This window comes from Crocodylus siamensis, chromosome 2, assembly GCF_052110815.1.
Source record: "Crocodylus siamensis isolate JL-2025a chromosome 2, ASM5211081v1, whole genome shotgun sequence".
NCBI classification, from domain to species: domain Eukaryota; kingdom Metazoa; phylum Chordata; order Crocodylia; family Crocodylidae; genus Crocodylus; species Crocodylus siamensis.
In genome coordinates, this window is record NC_143396.1 from 7,529,271 (window position 1) to 7,550,480 (window position 21,210).

Consider the following 21,210-nt stretch of genomic DNA (forward strand, 5'->3'; position numbering starts at 1 on the left):
GATTGGCTTTGAGTTTTTAGGTATCTTTGTGGGTTAGAACATGCAACGAATTCCCATAGTCAGTAATTTATATATATATGAAGTATTGTACAGTGACAATTATCTTGAGCAAAAACACCCAAGGGATCAACGCCTAGTAAAAGCGTATCTTTAACTGGTCAAACAAATTGTGCTGGAAACCTGGAGGGAGGCTGTCAAGTGGTTGTGCAAGACGGGATTGGCTATGAGGGGTGGTCTGCACTGCAGCCTTCCCTGTGCTACGTCCAGATATCCAGACTAAGAATCCAGCACTGATAGATGTTTTTCCCCATCTGTGAACTGGAGGCTGTTCACGACTGAGAGCTGCCTGAATGGACCAAAAGAGAAATATTTTGTCAGGAAAACAGTCTGCGGCTTTCTTAGGAACATCCTACTCCTTTGATGTGTGGACATGCATGTAATTCCACTGCATTAACATTCAAGGAGTCAAAATTAGTCTCGCTTGCAAATTCTTAATTGTCCCATTATGAAGCATCCAATCCCCACAGTTGCTTACTGTATTTAAAGGAGCAGAAAAAGTGATACATGCTTGGCCTGCCAATCTGGTGATTAACTTGTATCGGCCTGGATAAAAATGCTGTTGGGTTGGATGAAAAGCTTCCTGACAGTTCTGCCTGTGACACTGTAGAGAAAAAATGGTGGTGCCTTGATAGAGAGTGGAAGTGGGGCACTGCAGTCATTTGTGTTCAGTCCATTTGTATTTAACATCTCCCAGGATGCATATTAAACTTGTAAGAAGTTATAAGCACCAGCAAGACCAGACAGCTAGTACTAAAGATCATGAAGCAGGCCTTTTGAAAGACCTCAGGAGGAAAACCCATTTAAAACGCAGAATCACTTGCACAGCCATGGTGTGAATTCCTGCATCTGAGCACTACAGCATCAGAAATGAATGCGATGCTAGGAGTTCACCGAAGGGCAGCAGATAGCAAGAGCAGGGGCTGGCAGCCTTTGGGAATGGCAGGCAACGCTCCCGCCCTCCCTGCTCTGTCGAGGGCTGCTGTTTCCCTGCCATCCTGCCGCAGCCTCCGCTTGCCGTGCAGTGCCAGAAAGCATGGTCAGAGCTGACTGCCTCCATTTGCATTTTCACTGACTGGCTTTCTCGCATGCCTACTGGCCTCTGGCTGCTTTCTCTTCCATCCAGACCAACTGCAGGCACTTCCTCAGCCTGGCGAAGGGTGTTTGTATCTGACAGCTTGCAAAGAAGAATCTTTTCAGCTCTTTTAGTTGTTCTAATAAAAGACATCAGATTTACCCAAAGAACCCTGTCTGCCTGTGTGCTTAGACCAACACGGCTACAACCTACACCTTCACCCCTGGTCAGAGCTGATGCACATGGCACTATGTTCTCAGTTCCCCACCTGGTAGGTAAGATCCAAGCTCTTTGCAGGCTAGATTCGGCCCACGGGCATTGCTGGCCCCTGAACTAAAGGATTGATTTTGTGGGTGTATGTCCACGCTGCAGTCACTGCACTCTCTGCAGCTTGTCCAGGTAGTTTAGAGCTAGCTTTAAGCTATCTTGTTAGAAGTCCTGCTAGCAATCTGCCTGTGCCGCTCAGCATAGGCGCGCCATCCCAGTATTTATTTAGCTTGGGAATTCTGTGCCACTTTACCTGCAATACCCAAGGCAGCTAGATAAAGAGCTCACTGCCTAGCATGTCTGCATGAGTTGCAGCAAATGTAGTGCAGGCGTACTTGAAGCCTGCAGTAGCCCATGTGCAGCACAAGTGGCATGGCGCAGGCTCATGTGGTACAGTAGCAGATAGGGCAGGGAGCAGAAAGCAGAGCAGCAGATCAGACAGCAGGAGGGGATCAGAATGGCACTCTGAGAGGGTGAGGGGTTTACTGTATGGGACTCGTGCTACAAAGGTTGCCCACCCCCCCCTCCTGCTTAAGTAGTATGTACCATAGACCTTGACTGATCAGGGGCTGAGAGGGATAGAATTGCCTGTAGAAACGTGAAGGGTGTTCATCAAGGGTGGAGAAGAGGAATGATTAATACTTCATCCGAGGCATGTTACATAGAGGAGTGGGAATAACAGTACAGGAGAAATCTTCAGATCTATTCAACTGCAGAGTAGTCTTCCTGGGAGAGCAATTCAACTTCCACCACTAGCACCATTTGGAAATACTCCCACTTTGTTCTTGCATGTACTGTGGAAGAGGCAAGTTTGCCTATAGCTTCTTCCTGCTGGGTTTCTTGAACTTTATTTGTAGGAATTGGGGCACTAGCCACTTTGGGAGATTGGATACGGGTCTAGTTGAACCTCTGACTTAATCCAGGATGGAAGTTTCTATACTCTTATTACAGTAGATGGTTTGTTCCTAGATGTCATGGCTAGAACTGTTATGATCCAGTTTAACATACGTAACGCAGGCCATTTGCACTTCATTTCCAAAGGAGGCTGTAACAAGTCTCTGATTCTAACTTATTATTTCTCAGGTTGGGGTTTTTGCGCTTTTTCTTTACCACCTGTAATCCTGCTTGCACATTAGCACAAGCCATTCAACAGGTTGCCCACTGGTGTGTAGCTACTTGATTTTGAAAATGGGCGATGCTAGCATTGGAACAAGATGTCCCTTCGGGAGATGCGGTCTGCGTATGCAAACAAGTGTTAGGAGAGCTACTGTGACATTGTGGTGAAGAGGAGCACGAGAACAAAAAGAGACAATCCATTTTGATCTTTAAATTACTTTGAGTGTTGCTTTCCTGTGTTCTCTCCCTTTCTAATTCGTGGGGGGAAGGAAGGTACCCTTTGAACACCTGCCACATTAATACAGACTTGCTGGTGGGAAGAAAGTAGAGCATGCGGGCAGCTCAGGTGTGCAAAACTGATTAGCTCCACTAGAAACTGATGTATTCTAGCAGCGATTTGTACTGTGAAGGCAACAAAAGATAAACTCTTCCCTTAATGAATTATTTCTACTTAACGACTGGTGTGTAAATCTTAAGTTTCTGCTGTAAAATAAGCTATTTCAGGAGAGGGGGTTTTTGTTTGCTTTTAATTTGGATTTGGAATAAATACTTGGTGGTAACATAATACGAGATACATTGGTCCTCACCAGGTGCCAGCAACAGTTATCTTTCCTGTCCCTTGTACATTTTGGTATTGTGTAAGAGGGTAAAAGAGGGTGTTTTGGGCACATGTGGGGTAAAGGATGGAGAGATGTCACTTATGTGATTGTGGTGACAAGGGGCTGGACTTGATGACCCAGCTGGCTCCTACTCCTGTATTCAGATAGCATTAAGGTAGAAGGTGAGGTAGGCGTGCACCTTATAGACTGACTCCATCAGAGTTAGTCTATACGGTGCAAATCTCCCCTGCCTTTTCTCTGACTTCAGACTAACACAGCTGACTCTGTCTCTCTCTTCATCAGTAGAATAAAAGCGACATTTCACTTGTTCCATTTCTCTGCATCAACAGGAGCCACATATTTATAAATAGGATTGAAAAGCTAGCAACGTTTGCAGCTCTGCTGCCCCATGATGTGGCTGGCATTACCTATACTTTGATTTTTAGCAGATGGAAAAAAAAAATAGCTCGAGAGAGAGCATCCTGTAACCTTTTCAGTGAAAGAGGTTTTTAAAACTCTCCTTTCCCTCTGGTACAAATGAATACATTCTCTGATTGACAGTCTAATAATACCAATGGCTCCTGAAAAGTGTCTTAGAGGACCAATTTGCATTCCTTTGTGCCAGGGAGTTGTTTTAAGTATCTTGTGTTTGAGATCTTCATCTGACCGCTGTGTTTCATCCTTTTAACATGCACCTTGTATTATAAAAGCAGCCAAGTGTTGAAAGTAACAAACTAATTACCCTCTGGCACAGGAAATCGAGATGAATTTCCAACATTCGCCGTATGCTACTGGTCAAATTGTACTGTGTTGTCTTGTTTTAAGCTGCCCCTAAGGTAACTAACAGCTGGGGGCGTGGGGAATCAAAAGGTGCGCTAGCGTTAACTTAGATGAGTGAAAATAGTGAGACGTGGCCACAAGGTTTTGTAACTTAAAGCTGACTGGGGTTCAAAAGAGAACCGGACTTATTTGCAAGTCTTTCTCTTCACCTAGATTTGCACCCCCGGCTTGTTAGACTTCTGACTTGCTCCTGCTTCGGTTAAAATTGGGTGGTTGTGTGTTGAGTGTAGTTGGCTCTCACCCCTGTAACTTACATTGATATGCTTGCTACGGGGGTGTAGGTGGTAGCCACGTTGGTCTAAGGACATAGGCAGATAAGGTTCTTTGGGTAAATCCGATATCTTTTATTAGATCAACCCAAATAGTTGGAAAAATTCTTGTTTGCAAGCTTTCAAGTATAAATACCCTTCATCAGGCTGAGAGAGCATATTTCTAACCACCTGCAGGTGCTTCCTCAGCCTGACAAAGGGTATTTATACCCAAAAGTTTGCAAAGAAGAATTTTTCCAAATATTTGGGTTGGTCTAATAAAAGATATCAGATTTACCCGAAGACCTGTGTCTGCTGATATGCCTGTGACATTTTTGGGTATTTACTAAAAGCTGTTGGTTACTCTTGCCCAGATCTGGCACTATTCACTGTGCTAGCGGTTAGCCCAGAAAGACTGCACGCCTTTTTAAAAAATTATTTTGTTAAACTCTCTGGATACAGAAACACCGTATTGAGACTTTGTTGAACTCGAGGAAAAGGATTGATTTACTCTAGCCTAGCTAATTTCTTGTCATGGCCAAGATTTCAAAGATAACTTTGGAGTCTTAACCTAGATTCATGCATGGCAAATAATTACAAGAAGCTAATTCATCTCTATCTGAGAACATGCACAAATTCCTGAGGATGCAATATTTTTTAAAATGTGATATTGTATTTTTATGGGAAATTGCTTATAGCTTGTATTACAAACCCTTGACCAGTTTTTAATCGTCAATTAAAAAATCTTTGCAAATCTCATCTGATTCTTTCTGCACTGTGAAGCCACTTGAAGAGACCTCAGTCTCCCAGCCGTGAGAGTTTGCTTCCATTTCATTGACTGTGAAGCACGTATCCTTACTGGAAATTGAAAGCATGTAAGGGTTATTTAAGACTCTATTGAGCCACAGAAAGATCTTGTTGTTAAAAATTGCATTTGACCTACAGTATTTTTAATACATTTGGAAAGCAATTGCCTTGGCCTGTCAATGTTGCACGGTAACTGAATTAAAAACTCCAATATGCTTGTAATTTGCGATGGAAATGAAATAAAATTGATGTTCGGTGCTAGGCATAGAATATTTATTATTCTATCGTCGTTAATTTTATGTGCTATATAGCACTGACTTTCAGAATCTTTTGTATGTAAACTGTCTACATAGAAATAATAGGATGAACTATAAAAAAGAAATCTTTAAACTAAACATTGCATAATGCTGCCCAATTGTGACAAGCATTGGGATGCAAAACAGTCTGCCAAGGGAGCTGGTGGAGACAAAACACCTGGGTCACTTGGAACTAATCTAGACAAAGCCCCAGACGCCGTGCTGTTGGCGTGAGAAGACTATTGCTGTGTGAGGTGGCTTAAGTAGGTGACTTAGTAGGCCTCTTACCATCTTTAACTTCTGTAAATACATGTGCTCCATACACATGAAATACCTACCAGAATTCATAAAACAATGTAAATCACTCGGCTTGGGTTAATCACCTCTGGGCACGTCTACACTTGATGCTACAGGTGTCTACACGTGACCAGCAGCTACTTCGTCATAGTGGTGCTTATAGCGTGCCGCTATGGCAAAGTAGATGCTAAGAACCACACGCCACGCGTACGGCGCAATACGGGTGGATACTGCACCATGCTTTAGTACTTCCAAGAGGCAGTATTAATGCACAGAGCAATAACAACTTGGTCATAGGGTGACATGTAGAAAACACAGATTTCCTTCTCTTCGCAAAAAACCAGTGGAGCCATTTATATATTCAGCATTTAGCAAAGTACCATTAGCTTTCAATTTGCAGTGTGAAGAAAAAAAGAAAGAAGAAGCGTTCTTTCTAAATATTAATAGCAAAGCCCAGTGGCCCTTCTGCACAAGAATAAGGGAAATAAGGCCTGCATAATTATCTGAAACAGCAAGTCAACCCCCACTTATAAGCCCTAAGGACACTCGTCTCCTGGCCTATCGTGGATGTGACCTTTTGGCTGCCTCAACTCCAAGCATCTTGTTACTCAGCAAAAAGAAAAAGGAAAAAAATAGTGCTTCTGTTGATAGTAGCTGTATCGTTTTGTTTGTGTTACTTTATTTTTTTTTAATTCAAAGAGAAAAAGTGTTGGTGAAAGGTGCCTGTCCTAGACCCTGAAATTCTCGGCTCACGTTTCAGAATGGCACCAGCAGCTATTGCAAACTTTCCCAAGCTTCAGTCCTCCTTAGATGTAATGGAAAGGGGATTTATTTCTTTTCCCTCCACTTCCTGTTGCCTCTGAGATTTGCCAACGAGGGTGTTGGCTGCAGTTGCATCAGGAGCATTCACTGGATGAAGGGGCCATCAAAAGGCAGAGATGCTAAGGTGGATTTCATTTCAACCTGTGTATCCTATTAACTGTCATCCTTGATCACTCATCCTAAGGGTTAGACCCTGTATAGTCTCAAAATGTACCCATCCAACCATGTCGATCCCAGAAGCAACACCGGTGCCGAGTTAAGAGTCTGAGGGCTGTGCTTGATTTGCATGCATTTGCATAATAGAAGCTTTATCATCCCATTAGGCTGTGGAACTGCTGATCTATTTCAGTGATGAATTCATCAAAACCTCCCTGTAGAGATTGCTTTATGGTACTGAAAGGTGTTGGAAGCTTGGAGTCCTGTTCTTTTGAAAGGAAAATAGCAGCCAAAACACAATTATTTGTCACCACAAAAGGAGCTACGGCTCTGGTCATGGTGTCCGTGCTGTGCCTGCTTCCTTTTGATGTGGAACGAGGGCTTTGACCTCCAGTATGAGCCCTTCAGTAGCCTCGCTGCCGATGCTCATTTTGTAACAGCAGTGTCCTGCGTGGAGAAGAGCCTGGAGGGGATGTTCTGGCCATAGACAGGCAGGATTTGAAGCTTTTGTTGTACCGGGGATGCTTGGAAAGCAGCTTGGCTTCGTTTTATGGAAGACAGAAGGCTGAGCAAGTAGGTGCTTTGTTGACTGGGAGGGAGGGGAAACGCATGGACTCCTTGCAGAGGAGCACAGTTCCTACCGTGGAAATAATAATATGAAGAGCTCAGTGCTCTTTTTACATCTTCTGCTCACTTGCTGTCCTGCGAATGGCGTCAAATATCAACCTCCAAATCGATGGGCCGCTCTGGTATCGTCATTCAGTGCATAGACTCCACCTACCTCGTCTGGGCGTTGCAACTTTCACTTATGCACTGTGCTGTCTGTTGGGCATCGCATCCACACAGGGGGCTGTCCAAGATGTTCACATTGCCAAGTGTTATTTTGAAGTGTCCGTATCCAGATCTCAGTCCCTTCAGCTTGACCCACACTTCTCTGTCGAGGTCGTGCCCATTGGGGGACTCGTTTGGTCTAAAATGCTGTAGAAATAAGTCTGACCTTTCTCAGCAGCCACTCCATTGCCGCCCACAGGTTTGGTTTAGCATGCTCAATCTCTTCCAGGAGCTTGTGAGCTTCATGTACAAATGGTATATGACTTTTAAGACTCTGTCTGTTTTGGTCTGCAGTTAACAGTTGATGGAGCAAGTGATTTTCATCATCTCTTGCCTCTGTTGCCAGTGATGATGTTAGGGTCTGTTGGTTTTTTTTTATGTATCATTTGGTCTAAAGTATGAGAGTACAGGGAGTAATCTGTCTGTGTGTAAGTTGTGCAGCTTGTTATGAGTCTCAGCACACTGTTAAGTACAACGTCCAACGTCAAGCTTTTAGTGTAAAAACCTCTGGACCATACAGGGACGCAGTCTTCTGCTGGTGTGTATACCATTACAAGTGCCGTGGTCCTAAGCACTTTGAAGTTGGCACTCCATGTTGTGCTGGCTGAACATCTTAAGACGGCTACCCTTGCAGAGACTTTACTGCTGACCTTCTAGATGTGATATTCATAGGTGAGGGCATGGTCTGATGCAACTCCTAGGTAGGTTGGGGTGTGCTCGTGAGGAAGGATGCGGTTGCCTATTCAATGCGCTGTTGGCTCAAGGATTGTCCAGGTGGAAGAGTGACAATACTGATTTATTGATGCTCAACTTTAAGTGTCAGTTGTGGAGATGGTTAGCGATGAGGTCCATGTCAGTACTCAGTATCTCTTCCATTTCTGTCATGTCTGTTCCTTGGGCTACTGTGGCGACTTCGTCAGCCTACATGGATTGCTTAGATGTACTTGGGAAGCCTGAAGTATATACACTGAAAAGTGTTGATGGGGGGGACTCCATTCTTCAGAGTCTGTACTCTTTTTTTTTTTTTTTTTTCCCCCCCTGTCCATGGATGGTAGTGAATTTGAGTCATCTGCTGGAGATAGTGTTCATGATGGAAATGCCCTAACTACCTTTTCGCAGTGTCTCCTGGAAGTACCTGTACAGTGAAACTAAAAATCACTACCAAGACTATCGGATCTTCTGCTTATGGGTTGTTTGTGTTAGTGTAGTACCTAGAGCTCTCAATTTAAGCTCAGGGACATGCTGTGCAGGATGGTCCTGCTCCTGTTGAGAACCTCATGGCTTCAGTGCTGAAGCCCATAGGAACCAGGACTTTCTACCTGTGTAGGATATGTCAAGATGTAAGTGATATGATGATGCCAAGGTCTGTGGTGGTGCCAGCTGTACCTCTACAGACTGTTGGCTAGGTCCAAAGTCAAAATAATCAGGAAAATGCTATTTGAATCATTCACCAGCTTGTTTGCACATGTGTGCAACATATTGCCTGGAGATGGGGTGCCATATGTGTAACAGAGGGCAAGGCATGCCCTTTGCTACAGGTTGACCCATTGAGCATGTCCAGTTAAATGTCCTCATCACTTGACGCATGAATTATATCATCAAACGAGAAGAGATGCTGATGAGAGTCAGTTCACAAAGCAGGTGTTTGAGAAGGAGCTGTCAAAAATAAATTCGTGGGGCTTTATTCTGTCTTGTGTGCCATCTTTGTTGTTGCTAATGACAAGCTGTCTCAGCAAAACAGTCTACGATGATAGGCAGTGCCAGGCACTTAGTTTTCATACAGGGTTGGGGAATCGATCTTGCGTTTTATTCTGCACACGTCTTCCAAATAAAACAGAAAAGTGGCAACAGATTTGACTACCTCATTGTACCAATTGTATGTCCATGAATCACTTTGTCAACCGCAGAAATGAAGACATCTCGATGGCAAACTGTTGACAGTTGTTTAATAACACACAGCAGGCCTGAAGACTTTAGTAAGGGAAGTGGAAAAATACCCGGACAAAATAACCTTGTTGTGGACTTTTAGGGAAACAGAATGTAAATACTTAACTGAGAAATTAGCCAGGACTCTGAAATGGGTGTAAAATTTGCAGTGGAAAAGGGTAGGGTCTCTTTCTATAGCTGATGACAAAAGGAGCACGTTCAGCAGTTCAACTCCACCTCACCATGTTGAGCTCAGAACTGAGGAGACCTATATGAGAGGTGTAGCAATACAGAGAAAAAGATCAGAATATTACACAGGGCAAATCAGGTGACTTTGAGAACTGGAGTATTGGAAATGAGGTGAAATTTAATCACAGAAAGTGCAAGGTCATGTCTTTAGGTACAGATAATTAGAGTTTCTGCCATGAGCTAGGGACTTAGCAGTTAAAAACAGTAGAGTAAGAAGATGTCCTCATTGTGCTGAGTAATCCCAAGGGAAACTGAGGCAACACAGAGGTGGTGTGGCTGTCAGTTGGACTTTGCTTGGCATTTGACAGACCCTCAACATTAAGCTGGAAGGTTTGGAGTGCAGGCCCAATGGCACGAACGCCATAGGACTGCACAATGTCTGGGTGGTCAGTGGCAGGAACACTGGGGTTCCTTGAAAAGTTCTTATTTAGTTGGTCTAATAAAAGGTACCGTGTCTACCCAAAGAACCTTATGGTCTGGGACAGAAGTTCCTTAAGCTGGTTTGACCTGAATCAGTTAAATCTGATACTACATTCAACCAGGCTTATTTTAAACCCGTTTCAGCCATTTTGAAATCGGTTTAAGTGCACTAAGCTTCTGTTCTGTTACAGGTTTAAACAAGTTTCTGATCACTGAAATGGATTTAGGTGTAACTTCTGTCCCTAGCCTATCTGCCTATGTCCTTAGACCAACACAGCTACAACCAACAGCCTTGAAAAGTTTTCAGTTCAGATTGCTAGAAGCATCTTTAGTCTTCCTGGTGCGGACCAGATACCGACGATTGGCTGAGCCATTGCCAGCGTGGTGTGGCTGTGAAAAGGGCAAATGGAATAGTATTTTGACTTATTGGTGTCATTAGACAGGGCACTCGGATATGGTGTTTAGTTCCAGTCAATCTTGGTCAAGAAAGGTGGATTCAGACCAGAACACGTGCAGCGAATGCCTGTGAGGATGAGCAGAGAAATGGAGAGCTTACACAAGGAGACTTGAGAAGCTGAGGGGGTATGGTTGGTGCCTGTAAATACGCCGGGTGGGGGAGATGACCTCCAGGGAAGGAGAAGAACTCTGTGAGTGACAAGACAATGATGGCACAAGGACAAATGCATATAAACCAGCCAAACAAGGTCCTTTGGGTAGATGGACTGTCTTTCATTAGACCAACTAAAAAGTTGGAAAAATTGTTTGTGCCCGAAAGCTTGCAAAGAACAACGTTCTTCAGGCATAGAGAAGAAGGGTGTTTGTGCCCGAAAGCTTGCAAAGAACAATTTTTCCAACTTTTTAGTTGGTCTAATGAAAGAGAGCCCATCTACCCAAAGCACCTTGTCTGCCTTATGTCCTTAGATCAACACAGCAACAGCCAACAACCCTATAAAGCAGCCAGGAATAAATTCAGCTGGGAAGTAAGGAAATGGCTTCTAATAACCTGAGCAGCAAGGATCCAGAGCAACCATTTCAGCAAGAATAGCAGGGGAAACGCAACTGGTCTGAAAATGGGCTCTGTTCAGCTGAGAAGCATTGATGGCAGGCTATGGTTGCCTGCGGAAAAGAGGAACAGGACTCCACAGACCTGGGAAGTTCTTTCTAAACCTTTGTCTGATGATCCTTTTGCATTGACAGGAGAGCGAGAGAGCTCACCGTTGAATCGCCTCGCCTGCCCATCACATACCGCATTGCTTTTATTTCAGCAGAGAACCTTTGGGCAGGGGACTGGACTCGATGATCTTCCGAGATCCCTTCCAGCCCAAATGTCTATGAAACCAGGAGGGAGTAGGGTAGCCAGAGGGCTTTTATAAACCGGTAATGGTGAAAAGAGAATAAATTAAAGTTAAATTATAAAACCAATTAGTTTTATATCACTGCAGCATCATCTCGTTCACCCTGTTTCTTTCTTGCATGCCATATGATTCCCTTGGGTCATTGCCGTTTGCTGTTGCAAAAGCTCGGGGTGAGATGAAGCTGGAGTGATGCTGCAGCACTACATTTCATCCCACCAATTCGGCAACATTTTTATGCAGTGGAAGGGGATAAAAATCTGCATTTTGGGTCATTTTGGAAAAGAAAATAAACTTTTTGCACAGGAAGCCCGTGTGTGGTGCACTGCTTCAGTTCCTCGTACACTTTCCATTAACTCTAGTAATTGAGCTGCTGGTAGAATATAGCACAAATGCATGTTCCCTTGCTTTGTGGGGAAAAAAAATCATTTTGGGCATGAGCTTTTTGTTGGGAAGGGTAGAGGGTAAAGACCTGCAGTCATAAACAAAGCAGGCTGCATTTTAAACTGCTATGAGGAAAAATACTAATTTGTCTATGTTGCACCTGCTAATAAATCATTGTAATCATATATGAGATAAAGGCAGTTTTTAAGTTGGGTTTTGCTGGCTGTCTTGTCTTTTTTCCCCCATTTTTCTTCCTTAGTAGGCAGTAGCAATGTAATTGCCTTGTTTGATTCCTGCTCCCTTTTCAGTGGCTTGGATTCTATTTAAATCTCTGTTGGGCTTTTTAAATACAGTATTACAATTTTATGCCATATGAAATGAGCAATAATTATTTCATTAGTATCGAGGAATCAGCTAGGTGCTGCATGTTCATAATCAACAGGAAACTAAAAACCGCAAAGCAGAACGAATTAAACAAAAGCCCTCTTTGGCAATTTGCTGATATGAAACAAAATTGTAGCTCTTAGGCTGATATAGCATTGACACATGCCCTTAACATACTGCCGTGTAGTCCCGTATTAAACTGAAAGCGTGTGCCTGATTGCCCACAGAATCCAGACTTCACTCAGGTAACGGCGGATTTTAATTTTTGTGCTGTGCTGCTGCCTTTAAAAGGCAAACGAGCATGTCACTTTTTTAATTAGCTCATCCGTTCACTGCATACCCCATTGAAATTAGCTGCTGATCCTTTCAAATAAAAAGTTTAATATTAAGAATCAAAGCATGTTGGGGGAGGTTTCCAAAGGCACCCAAGGTCACTTGAATACCCAGTTCCTGCTGCCTGCCTGTCCTTCATGCCTTGGGAAGATCTCCCCGGTTGCAGTTATCAATTCACATTTTTTCTCAGCCTCTCAAAGCACTTTGCACAGTCCTTCAAAGCTTCTGAAGAGGCTAAAGGAAATTGCGTGGCAAGAGAGAGAGCGCTAGAGAGGCAACAGCTCAGCTCACATGAAGCAAGGGTAATACCAGGAATACACCCCCCCCCCACCTCTAAGCATCCAGTCTTGTGATAGGCTTTCAAATTGTAGAGCAAGCCATAACCAAATGCACTTAGCAGATCATTTTTCACTCAGGCAAATGGTGACTCTCCAGAAGAACTGTACAGAGAAAGTTGCACGTTGCTACTAAAGTGCCACTGTTGGTTTGGGTGCATTTTTTGGGAACTTTTCAATGGAAAATAACATACAAAACCTGGTGAGACAGTGTGGGGGAGACCATAGACTGAATGAGAGGGAAAAAAAGAAGAGTTACAGGGTCTTTTTTTTCCCTCAACTTCCTTCCCAGCACTAGACACTTAGTGCACCTGTACACACCATGGGGTTTAATCCTTATTAAATGAAATAGGTTTATACCATTTAAACTTATTATGGAGCATTGCACCAGAGTTTGCATGCACTTGGTTTTCAAACAAATTAAACCCGGTCCCCAGCCGGCACCACAGGAGAGTGGCACAAAGTCATAAGGGAGCAAGGGGGCATCATATTGAGTTAAGCCATTCAAATAGAAGTTGAACCATCCCATAAATGATAGTGGTCTGATCCATCTGAAATTGCCAGTCTGTTCCAAGGGGGAAATGTAATCCTGTTGTTTAGCTTAGGCGGCACTTTTGTGATTAAACTGGAGAGGACAGAGAAACATGGTGCAATGCTTGATATTTTTGCTCAATAGTTGGATTTCGTTCAGTAAATGTGCATGTGATAATGAAGGTGGCTATGATTATTAAGACATGCCAGTGACAGTTTTTGCCAGCCACATGCTGGGCATTTGCCAAGCAAAGGAAGCACCGCGTGTCCGAAAACTGAGATGAAGCAGAGGAAAAGAGATATGACAGTGAAGTAATGGGGCCTTTTCCCTTTTTCTTTTTGCTACAGACTGTTCCCAAGCCCATCGCGCTGGAGCCCTGCTTCGGTAACAAAGCAGCAGTTCTCTCCGTATTCGTTAGGTTGCCTCGAGGCCTAGGAGGTATACCACCGCCTGGACAGTCAGGTGAGCAATAGTATTGTGCTTTGATGTTCAACTGAGCCATCTAGGTTATGGGCTGGCAAGCTATAGCCCGTGGGCTGGATCTGGCCTGTGGTACCATTGCATCTGGGCTGCACAGATGGAGGGCTTTGGCAGCATTCAAACCTCAGGAGAAACCATGGCAGCAGGTAGGTCCAATCACTGGCCTGCCTCAGACCCCCACTGCTAAAAAATAAAGTAAATAAAAGAAGTTGTAGGCCGTTGGTGTGAGTATTTATGCTCTTCCCATTGCCGTGATGTTGATGCATCTCTCAGATTTATTCAGGAACACATACGGGTCTCTTTCAGTGGAAATGGCTTTTATGAAGAAGATGATCTAGCGAGATCATCCACGCCAGGTAGACATACCCAAACTGGCTCACCTGACCACTGCTAGCTAATGACCCCAGTACATACATAGCTTCTCAGCCCTTCTACCATGGCTACATGAAATAATTGGGCCCCTGCCAAACAGTAAACTGCATATCCCAGGGAATTTCTCTTACTGTATTGTCTCACTTGCAACGTGTCCCCAAATACGCACTTTGTTTTTAGAAGGCAGAACAATGGGAAAATACTTTTTCTTTGAAAATATTGCTAAGTACAGTGTTTCCCCCAAGGAAAATACAGGCAGCTGCAGGGGGGAGCAAAACACAGTGGCTGTTCTATTTAACCCCCTAGCTGGTGGTTGTTGCAGGTGCTGTTGACTGAGCCAAACTCCCTGGCCCCTCTTCTTTGTGCTGGGGGGACAGCCAGCTTTTTCAGCACATGCTTCTGGTAGGGGAAAAGAGAAAGTGTCCACATCAGGTAGGGAGGGAGCCTCACACATTCACTTTGCTGGCTCCTCATCGGCACATCCGACATTACTTTCTCTTTCCCCTAGCAGATCCTCATGCTGCAGAAGTTGCTGTTACCATATTTTTTTGCTTATATAATGTACCACCCAGTTCCAGCAGCTGCCTCACATTACATATATCATGCCATTAACTGGTTAATCGCACAAGAAGTTTAGATCAGCTACACATGCAAATAATTATCGCACAATTAACTGGTTAATTGCACAATACATTTAAGCAGGCCACACATGCAAAGTAATTATCGTACTATAAAAGTATCCATCCAACTAGAAAAAGAACCAACCAGCTACCAAGTTGGTTCTTGATATCGTGTAACAGCTTTATAGTTGGTTTCTACCCAGCTTTGATTTGAACCTGTAGTTGGATCCTTAGTGAAAGGTGTGTGACATACAATAAAATACAGTAATAGCAAAAACACTAGGCCTGCCCTCTGGCTGCGTCCGTGTGTGTGGACATTTGGTTCCCCGGGGACAACTACCGGAGGCACACCTTGTGTCATCTCTGGTTGTGAAGCAAGCATGTGACAGGCAATCTTAGGTGAAAGTCTAGAGCAACCCGTGACAGTATCTTTCTTTGTTTTTTCCTTTCCGGCACACGTTCGTGCTTTTAGGAAATCACTGTTCTCCCACGTGATGACTTGCTCCAAATAAAAACAGTTTCTGTGAACATCAGGGCTTTTATATCCATTAATACCTCGTTTTTTATTTTTACCTTTGGTGGTGAGAAGGAAGCAATCGCACTGAATAAAATGCATGCTATTTAAGAGCTTGCTTCTGAATATACCCTGCCAGTCGAATGCTTCTTACCTCTTGAGGAGACATTGCTTTTTGGGGGGGACACTTTCTGCCCCTGCAGCCAGAGCCTTGTGCTTCTCTAACCATGACCTTTACTCTTTTTAGGTCTTGCGGTAGCCAGTGCTCTGGTGGACATTTCACAGCAAATGCCAATTGCCTACAAAGAGAAATCAGGAGCAGTACGAAATCGGAAACAGCAACTCCCCGCACAGCCAGGAACTTGTATTTGATGCATGGACATCAGAAACTGCTATCTAGGGTTTTAAAAAACAAAACAACAACACCAAGTGGAAGTGGAAGAGGAGAAGCAGCAGCAGCAGGAGAGAGATTTTACTGTTGTGATACGAGAGACTAGAAGCACTTGGGAAAATGCAACTTCCTTGGACCCAACCTTTTTGTTGCTCACCCACATCGATAGTTGGCTTTGTTCAACAACCGCTCCACTTAAGTTTTATTGACCCCATGGCTCCTGATTTGCTTCTCTTTTTTCAGGTTCAAGCAAAATTTAATTTTATTGCAGGTTCAGCAATATCATCTCACTGCCGTTGACGGTTAGTGTAAATACGACAGCAGTACAAAATGAACGACACTCAGGTTTATACATGGAAAGTGCTTTGCCGTACATGTATTTATCGAACTGTACAAAAAAAAAAAAAGAAGATGCGGTGTTTACAGGCGTCAGCCCTCAGCACGTGAGCACGATGTTAAACTTCAGAGCATCTTCACCATTGTTTTTGCTTTTAAGATGGAGTGATTTGAATGATCTCTGTTTATTCCCATGTCGTTTAGATGGAGCTCTGCAAGTTGTGCTTTTTCTCTGTAGCTGTTTATAGTTTGTATAGCATTGAAGTTGGAAAGAACAAGGGTAGTGGAAAGACCAAATCTTGTACATGGCTAAGGCTTTCAACCGCCATCTTTGCAGAAGCTAAATGTTGTTCTCAAAGGAGCCAGTGTTTACAAAGTCTTAACACAGTCCATTCAGACACGCACGCGTGCGCCCACACACACAAGTGCCTAGACTAAACAGATCTAGGAAGTGAGGGGTTAGTACACACAAACTCAACATAGTTGTGTTCCTTTGTTCCTACGCAGAATCGGGCACCGGAGGCCGTTTGTGCCCTGGGTAATATAGATCTTTGCAGTCGGAGGAGATGAGTTTCCCAGCCAAGGAAGCCACTTAACCAGGCAGCAGAGTCCTGAAAGCAAAGTCGAATCAAGTCCCGCCATCTCCTGGAAAAGCTGAGGTTTCTGCTCGCTGCTGCACATAGAGGTGGTGTGTACTTTGCACCTACTACACAACCATTACTTGATGGTACCTTTAGTGTTCCTCCTCTGTCCATTTTTTGTTTCCTAGCGCTTCTAGAGGAGGACCAGACTCTACCAGGAACCTAAAGCGCTACTAGTCATCGAAGGAACATGTATCACCTCTTTAAAGAATGAGTGTAAGGAGCAGCGCTCTTAGGCCCTGCTAGTTTCAAGATGAGGGACAGCTTTATTAATGAGCACCTCAGTTTGGCTTGTGTTTGAGTGTTCAAGTTAGGACCTCCCATCAACCATCAGGTCCTTGACTTGAGCACAGGGGAAAGGAAAACTGATCAGTGAAGGAGAGAGCTTGATGTATGATGAAAATACGGTGGTAAGAGCTGCGTCTCTTCATGCTTCATCTTCAAAATGGTGATAATAAGGTTATTAGATTTGAACTTACTTACTAGCTGGAATCTAGTGTAAGAATAAGTCCAGATCCCCCTCAATGTCCCTGGTGGCTTTTCAAGTGAGACCCGCCCAGGAACTAACAGCGGTGGCGTGACCGCATGACCTGTGCGAGCCAACATCGTGATGTGAATGCTGACACTAAATCGAGGTGCCAAACAAGATGTAGTAGCTACTCTGTAATCATGGCACGGTTGAGTTTCATTCAGGCCACCAAGTTGGAGTTTGTTTTGGAGGCTGGTGCCGGGGGGCTTCATTATTTTTTATTAAAGGAAAAACAGCAAATTGGATAGCATGCAAACTGCCAAGCAACTACTGAATACTGTTTGCCATTAGGGCCTGTTTCCCATGATAAAAATGAAGCAACTACATCTCTTTCCCACCCCCACCCCCCAACCTTTTGCGTTTTTTGTAATCTACAGCCTACCCATCTTTTAAAAAAAAAAAAAAAATCCATTAAGGAAAATCTCATGTGTGATGTGTGGCACTGCCTCCTGGAGCAACGGCTGTGGTGGTAAAGGTCATTTTTAAAACCACTAGTCTATAATCCTGCAAACGAAAACTGGAATGAATCTTCTAACAAAAGCAGCAGAACAGTGGAAAATTTCATATTGAAAATGCATCTATTTCCCCCCCCCCCCTTTAATCAGTTTCCAAAACTGCAAGTTAAATGTCCCGGGGAGTGGGGGGGACTCTGAAGTGAAGGTTTTTAGTCGATTTAAGTATTAGATGATGCACAGATTACCTCAGCCAGCTTCATCTTCTGAAACTATCTTGTTAGGTCCCTTGTGTGTAGAGCTAACCTGGATTAGATCACACCAGAGAAATAACACGAAACTAAAATGTCTCCCCCTGCCAGCCCCCAGGTGGAAGGCACATCTAGTGTACAGAAAACCTGCATCTAACCCTGCTTTGAAATAATAATAATAAAAAAAAACACTACGTACAATTTTGGAAGGCACCCGACTTTGGACTGAAGTCCATTTGATTTGGGACAACACGAAAGCATGCACTTTCAAAGATACTGCCTGTTTTCCTGAATGGGAATGGCTTTTCTGAATGCAGCTCATTCACTGTAATTAATTTTTACATTAAAAAGCTATTCAAAGCTCTTTCTGTTCCCACAGAGAGTGTCTGACATACTAAGATTGTTCTTCCGTAATTGCTTAGAAATAAAGTGAACCCACATCCCTTGTCACAAAGGAGTGCAGAGTCCAGGTGCTTAAAAATAAGGAAGACGGGCAATGGAAATCAAAGGCTTATTTTTACAGAGCCAAAACCTGTAAATACATGAGCGGCTTTTTTTTTTTTTTTTGTATATATACAAAAAATAAAAAATAAAAAGATGCTTTAGGGTACAGCCCAGCTGTATCTTATTTCCATGCTGATGACAGAAAAAGAGACTGCACATATCTCTGCTGTGAAAAGTTGCCTCCCAGCTTAAATGAAAAATATTAAGGGTGGATTGGATGAAGCGAGCAAAGCTAATTGCTGGTATTTCCTCACTAGACCAGTGCCGAACATGAATGATTTGCATTTCTGTTTCTTGGGGGTGGGGAATATCTACCCTTATTTCACAGGAGAATCTGTAAATAAATGAAAAATAACACAGATTTTGCACTTGTACATAAACTATACAGCGGTGTGCAGAACGTTGAGAGCTTTGAAGTGTACATAAAACAGAAAAGAAAATATCTAATGTATTTTTGATGCATTTTAAAAGAGTCTGAGTTTTGTCTTAATAACTTCTTCATAAAATGCGTGTTAGATAACTTTCTAGAGCTTTAAAAAGTCATCCAATTAAATTCCTGAGATCTTGCTATATAAAGCAGGGAGGCATAACTTGACACTTTTATGTATTTACATGCATTTCACTTAAGCGAGAAAAGCAAAATTGCTTGAAATACGGCTCTTCCGTTTTCAAAAAACCACACAGACTTTGAAACCGGTAATAAATATACTTAAAGCGGCCGTTTCTTACGAGCTTGAGTCAGTGGTGCTGTTCGAGCCTCCGTCATTAAGAAGATCGTGCCAGCAATTCCATTCGAAATCGCCGCTTTCAAGCGTGTATAACTGGTTGAAATTCAACACGTGAGCTCTGAGCCCAAGGGTCAGTTTTATTCTTGGCAAATAGTTTTGAACGGGAAACACTGCAGCTCTCTCGGTTCTGAACGGTGCATTAGTGCCACTCGCTTTTTTAAAATAATAATTAGAGCCTTGTTTTGCTCACAAATGTCTTTTTTTTTTTTCCCCCCCCCCACCCAGAATTTTATCTGCATATTTTCTTTCACGTCTACGATAGGCAAACACTACAGTCATTTTGCTTAGCAACTTGTATAGGGGGAAGGGTGGTGGGTATGTCGTCTTAGAGCCGTCGGAGTCTTTAGGGGCAAAAATGTACCGTCTTAAATGCTGAAGTTCGACTTTGTGCAAAGGGATGGCGGCGCCCGTGATGAACCCGAGTTCTGGATATGTAGCGTCCCAAAACAGGAAGCCGTTGTACAGTCAAAGTGATGAGACCAAAAAGCGCTTTTTGCCAGATAGCCACTTCCTTAAAGCTGGCATACATACCACGCGTGTCCGGGTTGTTTGTGTCCGTCGTTTTCTTTCTGGTCAGCGCGTACCAGTCGAAAAGTTATAAAATGCTTTTTCAAAGGGCCGTTCATTGAAGCCCATGCTCAGTTAGCTTAAACGAGCCTCTTGTGAAATGTGCGCTCAGCCAAGAGACAGGAAGCAAGCGCCAAGATCTCTCCACGAACCAGCACAAGCCCACTACGTCTCGAAGGCAGGGCCAGTTCTCGGTCTTGAACGGACAGGAACGCCAGCTTTTTTTTCTTCCTTTTCCTTTTTCACAGAAGCCGGAGTTAAGGATTCGGGGTCAACGGTCTCTGAATCGGCTGACTTTTTGGCAGGCGAACCCTTAAAAATATTTTAAGCTACAATGATGAATGCGCTGGCGCCTCACCCGAAGGAAGCAATGGCCTGCTACGTGCTGGAGCAACGCTTCAATGAAGCCATCTCAGTTTACAAGCTCACGATCATCGGGAAATTTTCTTTTTCTTTTTTTCAGAGGAAATCTTGTAGGGAATGCTACCGTTTTTCTTACAGGACTCTCCTCTGTGAAGCTGCAAGATCTGATTCCTTGAAGAAATGTGCATGTTTTAAATGCAAAGGTGCCACTGACGTGTTCGTTTAAAGATATTCACACGAGTTTTTTTTTGGGGGGGGGGGGGGGAGGAGGAAATGGGAAGGGAGGTTGAAAAGATGCTTTTGCTTTGCTGACACACCGTAGATAATTTTAGTCGACACCTTGCATTCTGCTGTAATTGCTTTAAACGCAGTACGTTTCCTACGTGCTAGTGTCGTGCCTACGGTGATGCACAACACTTTTTTTTTTCCTGCTTTGGGATCAGGACTGTTTTTGCCCAATTTACCATGTCTTTCTAAAACTGTACAAACTACCTTTGGGTGTCTTCCAGGTACTGAAGTCCTTTAGATATTTCTCCCGTGTTAGCCGCCTGCCCCACAGCCCTCTCCAGGGGGGGAAAAAACAGTGCTGTGTGAAGAGGAGCGTAAAATAAGTTGGTCTATTTAAACAGAAAAATAGGTTTTATATTCCTCTGAAATCTGTGCATAATAAATGTTCTGTACACTAGGATCCTCAAACTAATTCTGTCTCTGGCATTTTTTTTTTGTTTTGTTCTGTAATTATTTACAATTCTTATGTTCAGACTTGAGCTTAGTTTGTTAATATGTATAATTTAGCATTTCTTGCATTCATATGTAAATACTGAGTAAGTATTGTAAACTATTTCATGGCTGGGGATTGTGGGTGTTATACATACACACATTTAGGACTGCAGTTTTTGGTATAATTTTTTGTATTGTAAAATAACAGCTAATTTAAGCAGGAACAAGAGAATTACTGGGAGGTCTGTGCATTTTAAACCCAAATGTGAAGTACATGTATATAAATAAAGTAAATAATGCAAAATTTTCCTCTGAAATAAAACGTTAGATGATCTGGTTAAAAAAAAAAAGCTTTC

At 43.3% G+C, this 21,210-nt stretch overlaps 1 protein-coding gene across 1 annotated transcript in view; it reads left to right on the forward strand.

Annotated features, from left to right (window-relative positions):
- Positions 1 to 18,484, forward strand: part of ATRN (attractin) — a 251,188-nt gene extending 232,704 nt beyond the window's left edge. The window contains exons 28-29 of the mRNA XM_090035106.1: positions 13,674 to 13,788; positions 15,560 to 18,484. Coding sequence (XP_089891232.1) covers positions 13,674 to 13,788; positions 15,560 to 15,684 — 240 coding nt within the window. The 3' untranslated portion in view covers positions 15,685 to 18,484. The remainder of the gene's footprint in view (positions 1 to 13,673; positions 13,789 to 15,559) is intronic.
- Positions 18,485 to 21,210: the final 2,726 nt, after the last annotated feature.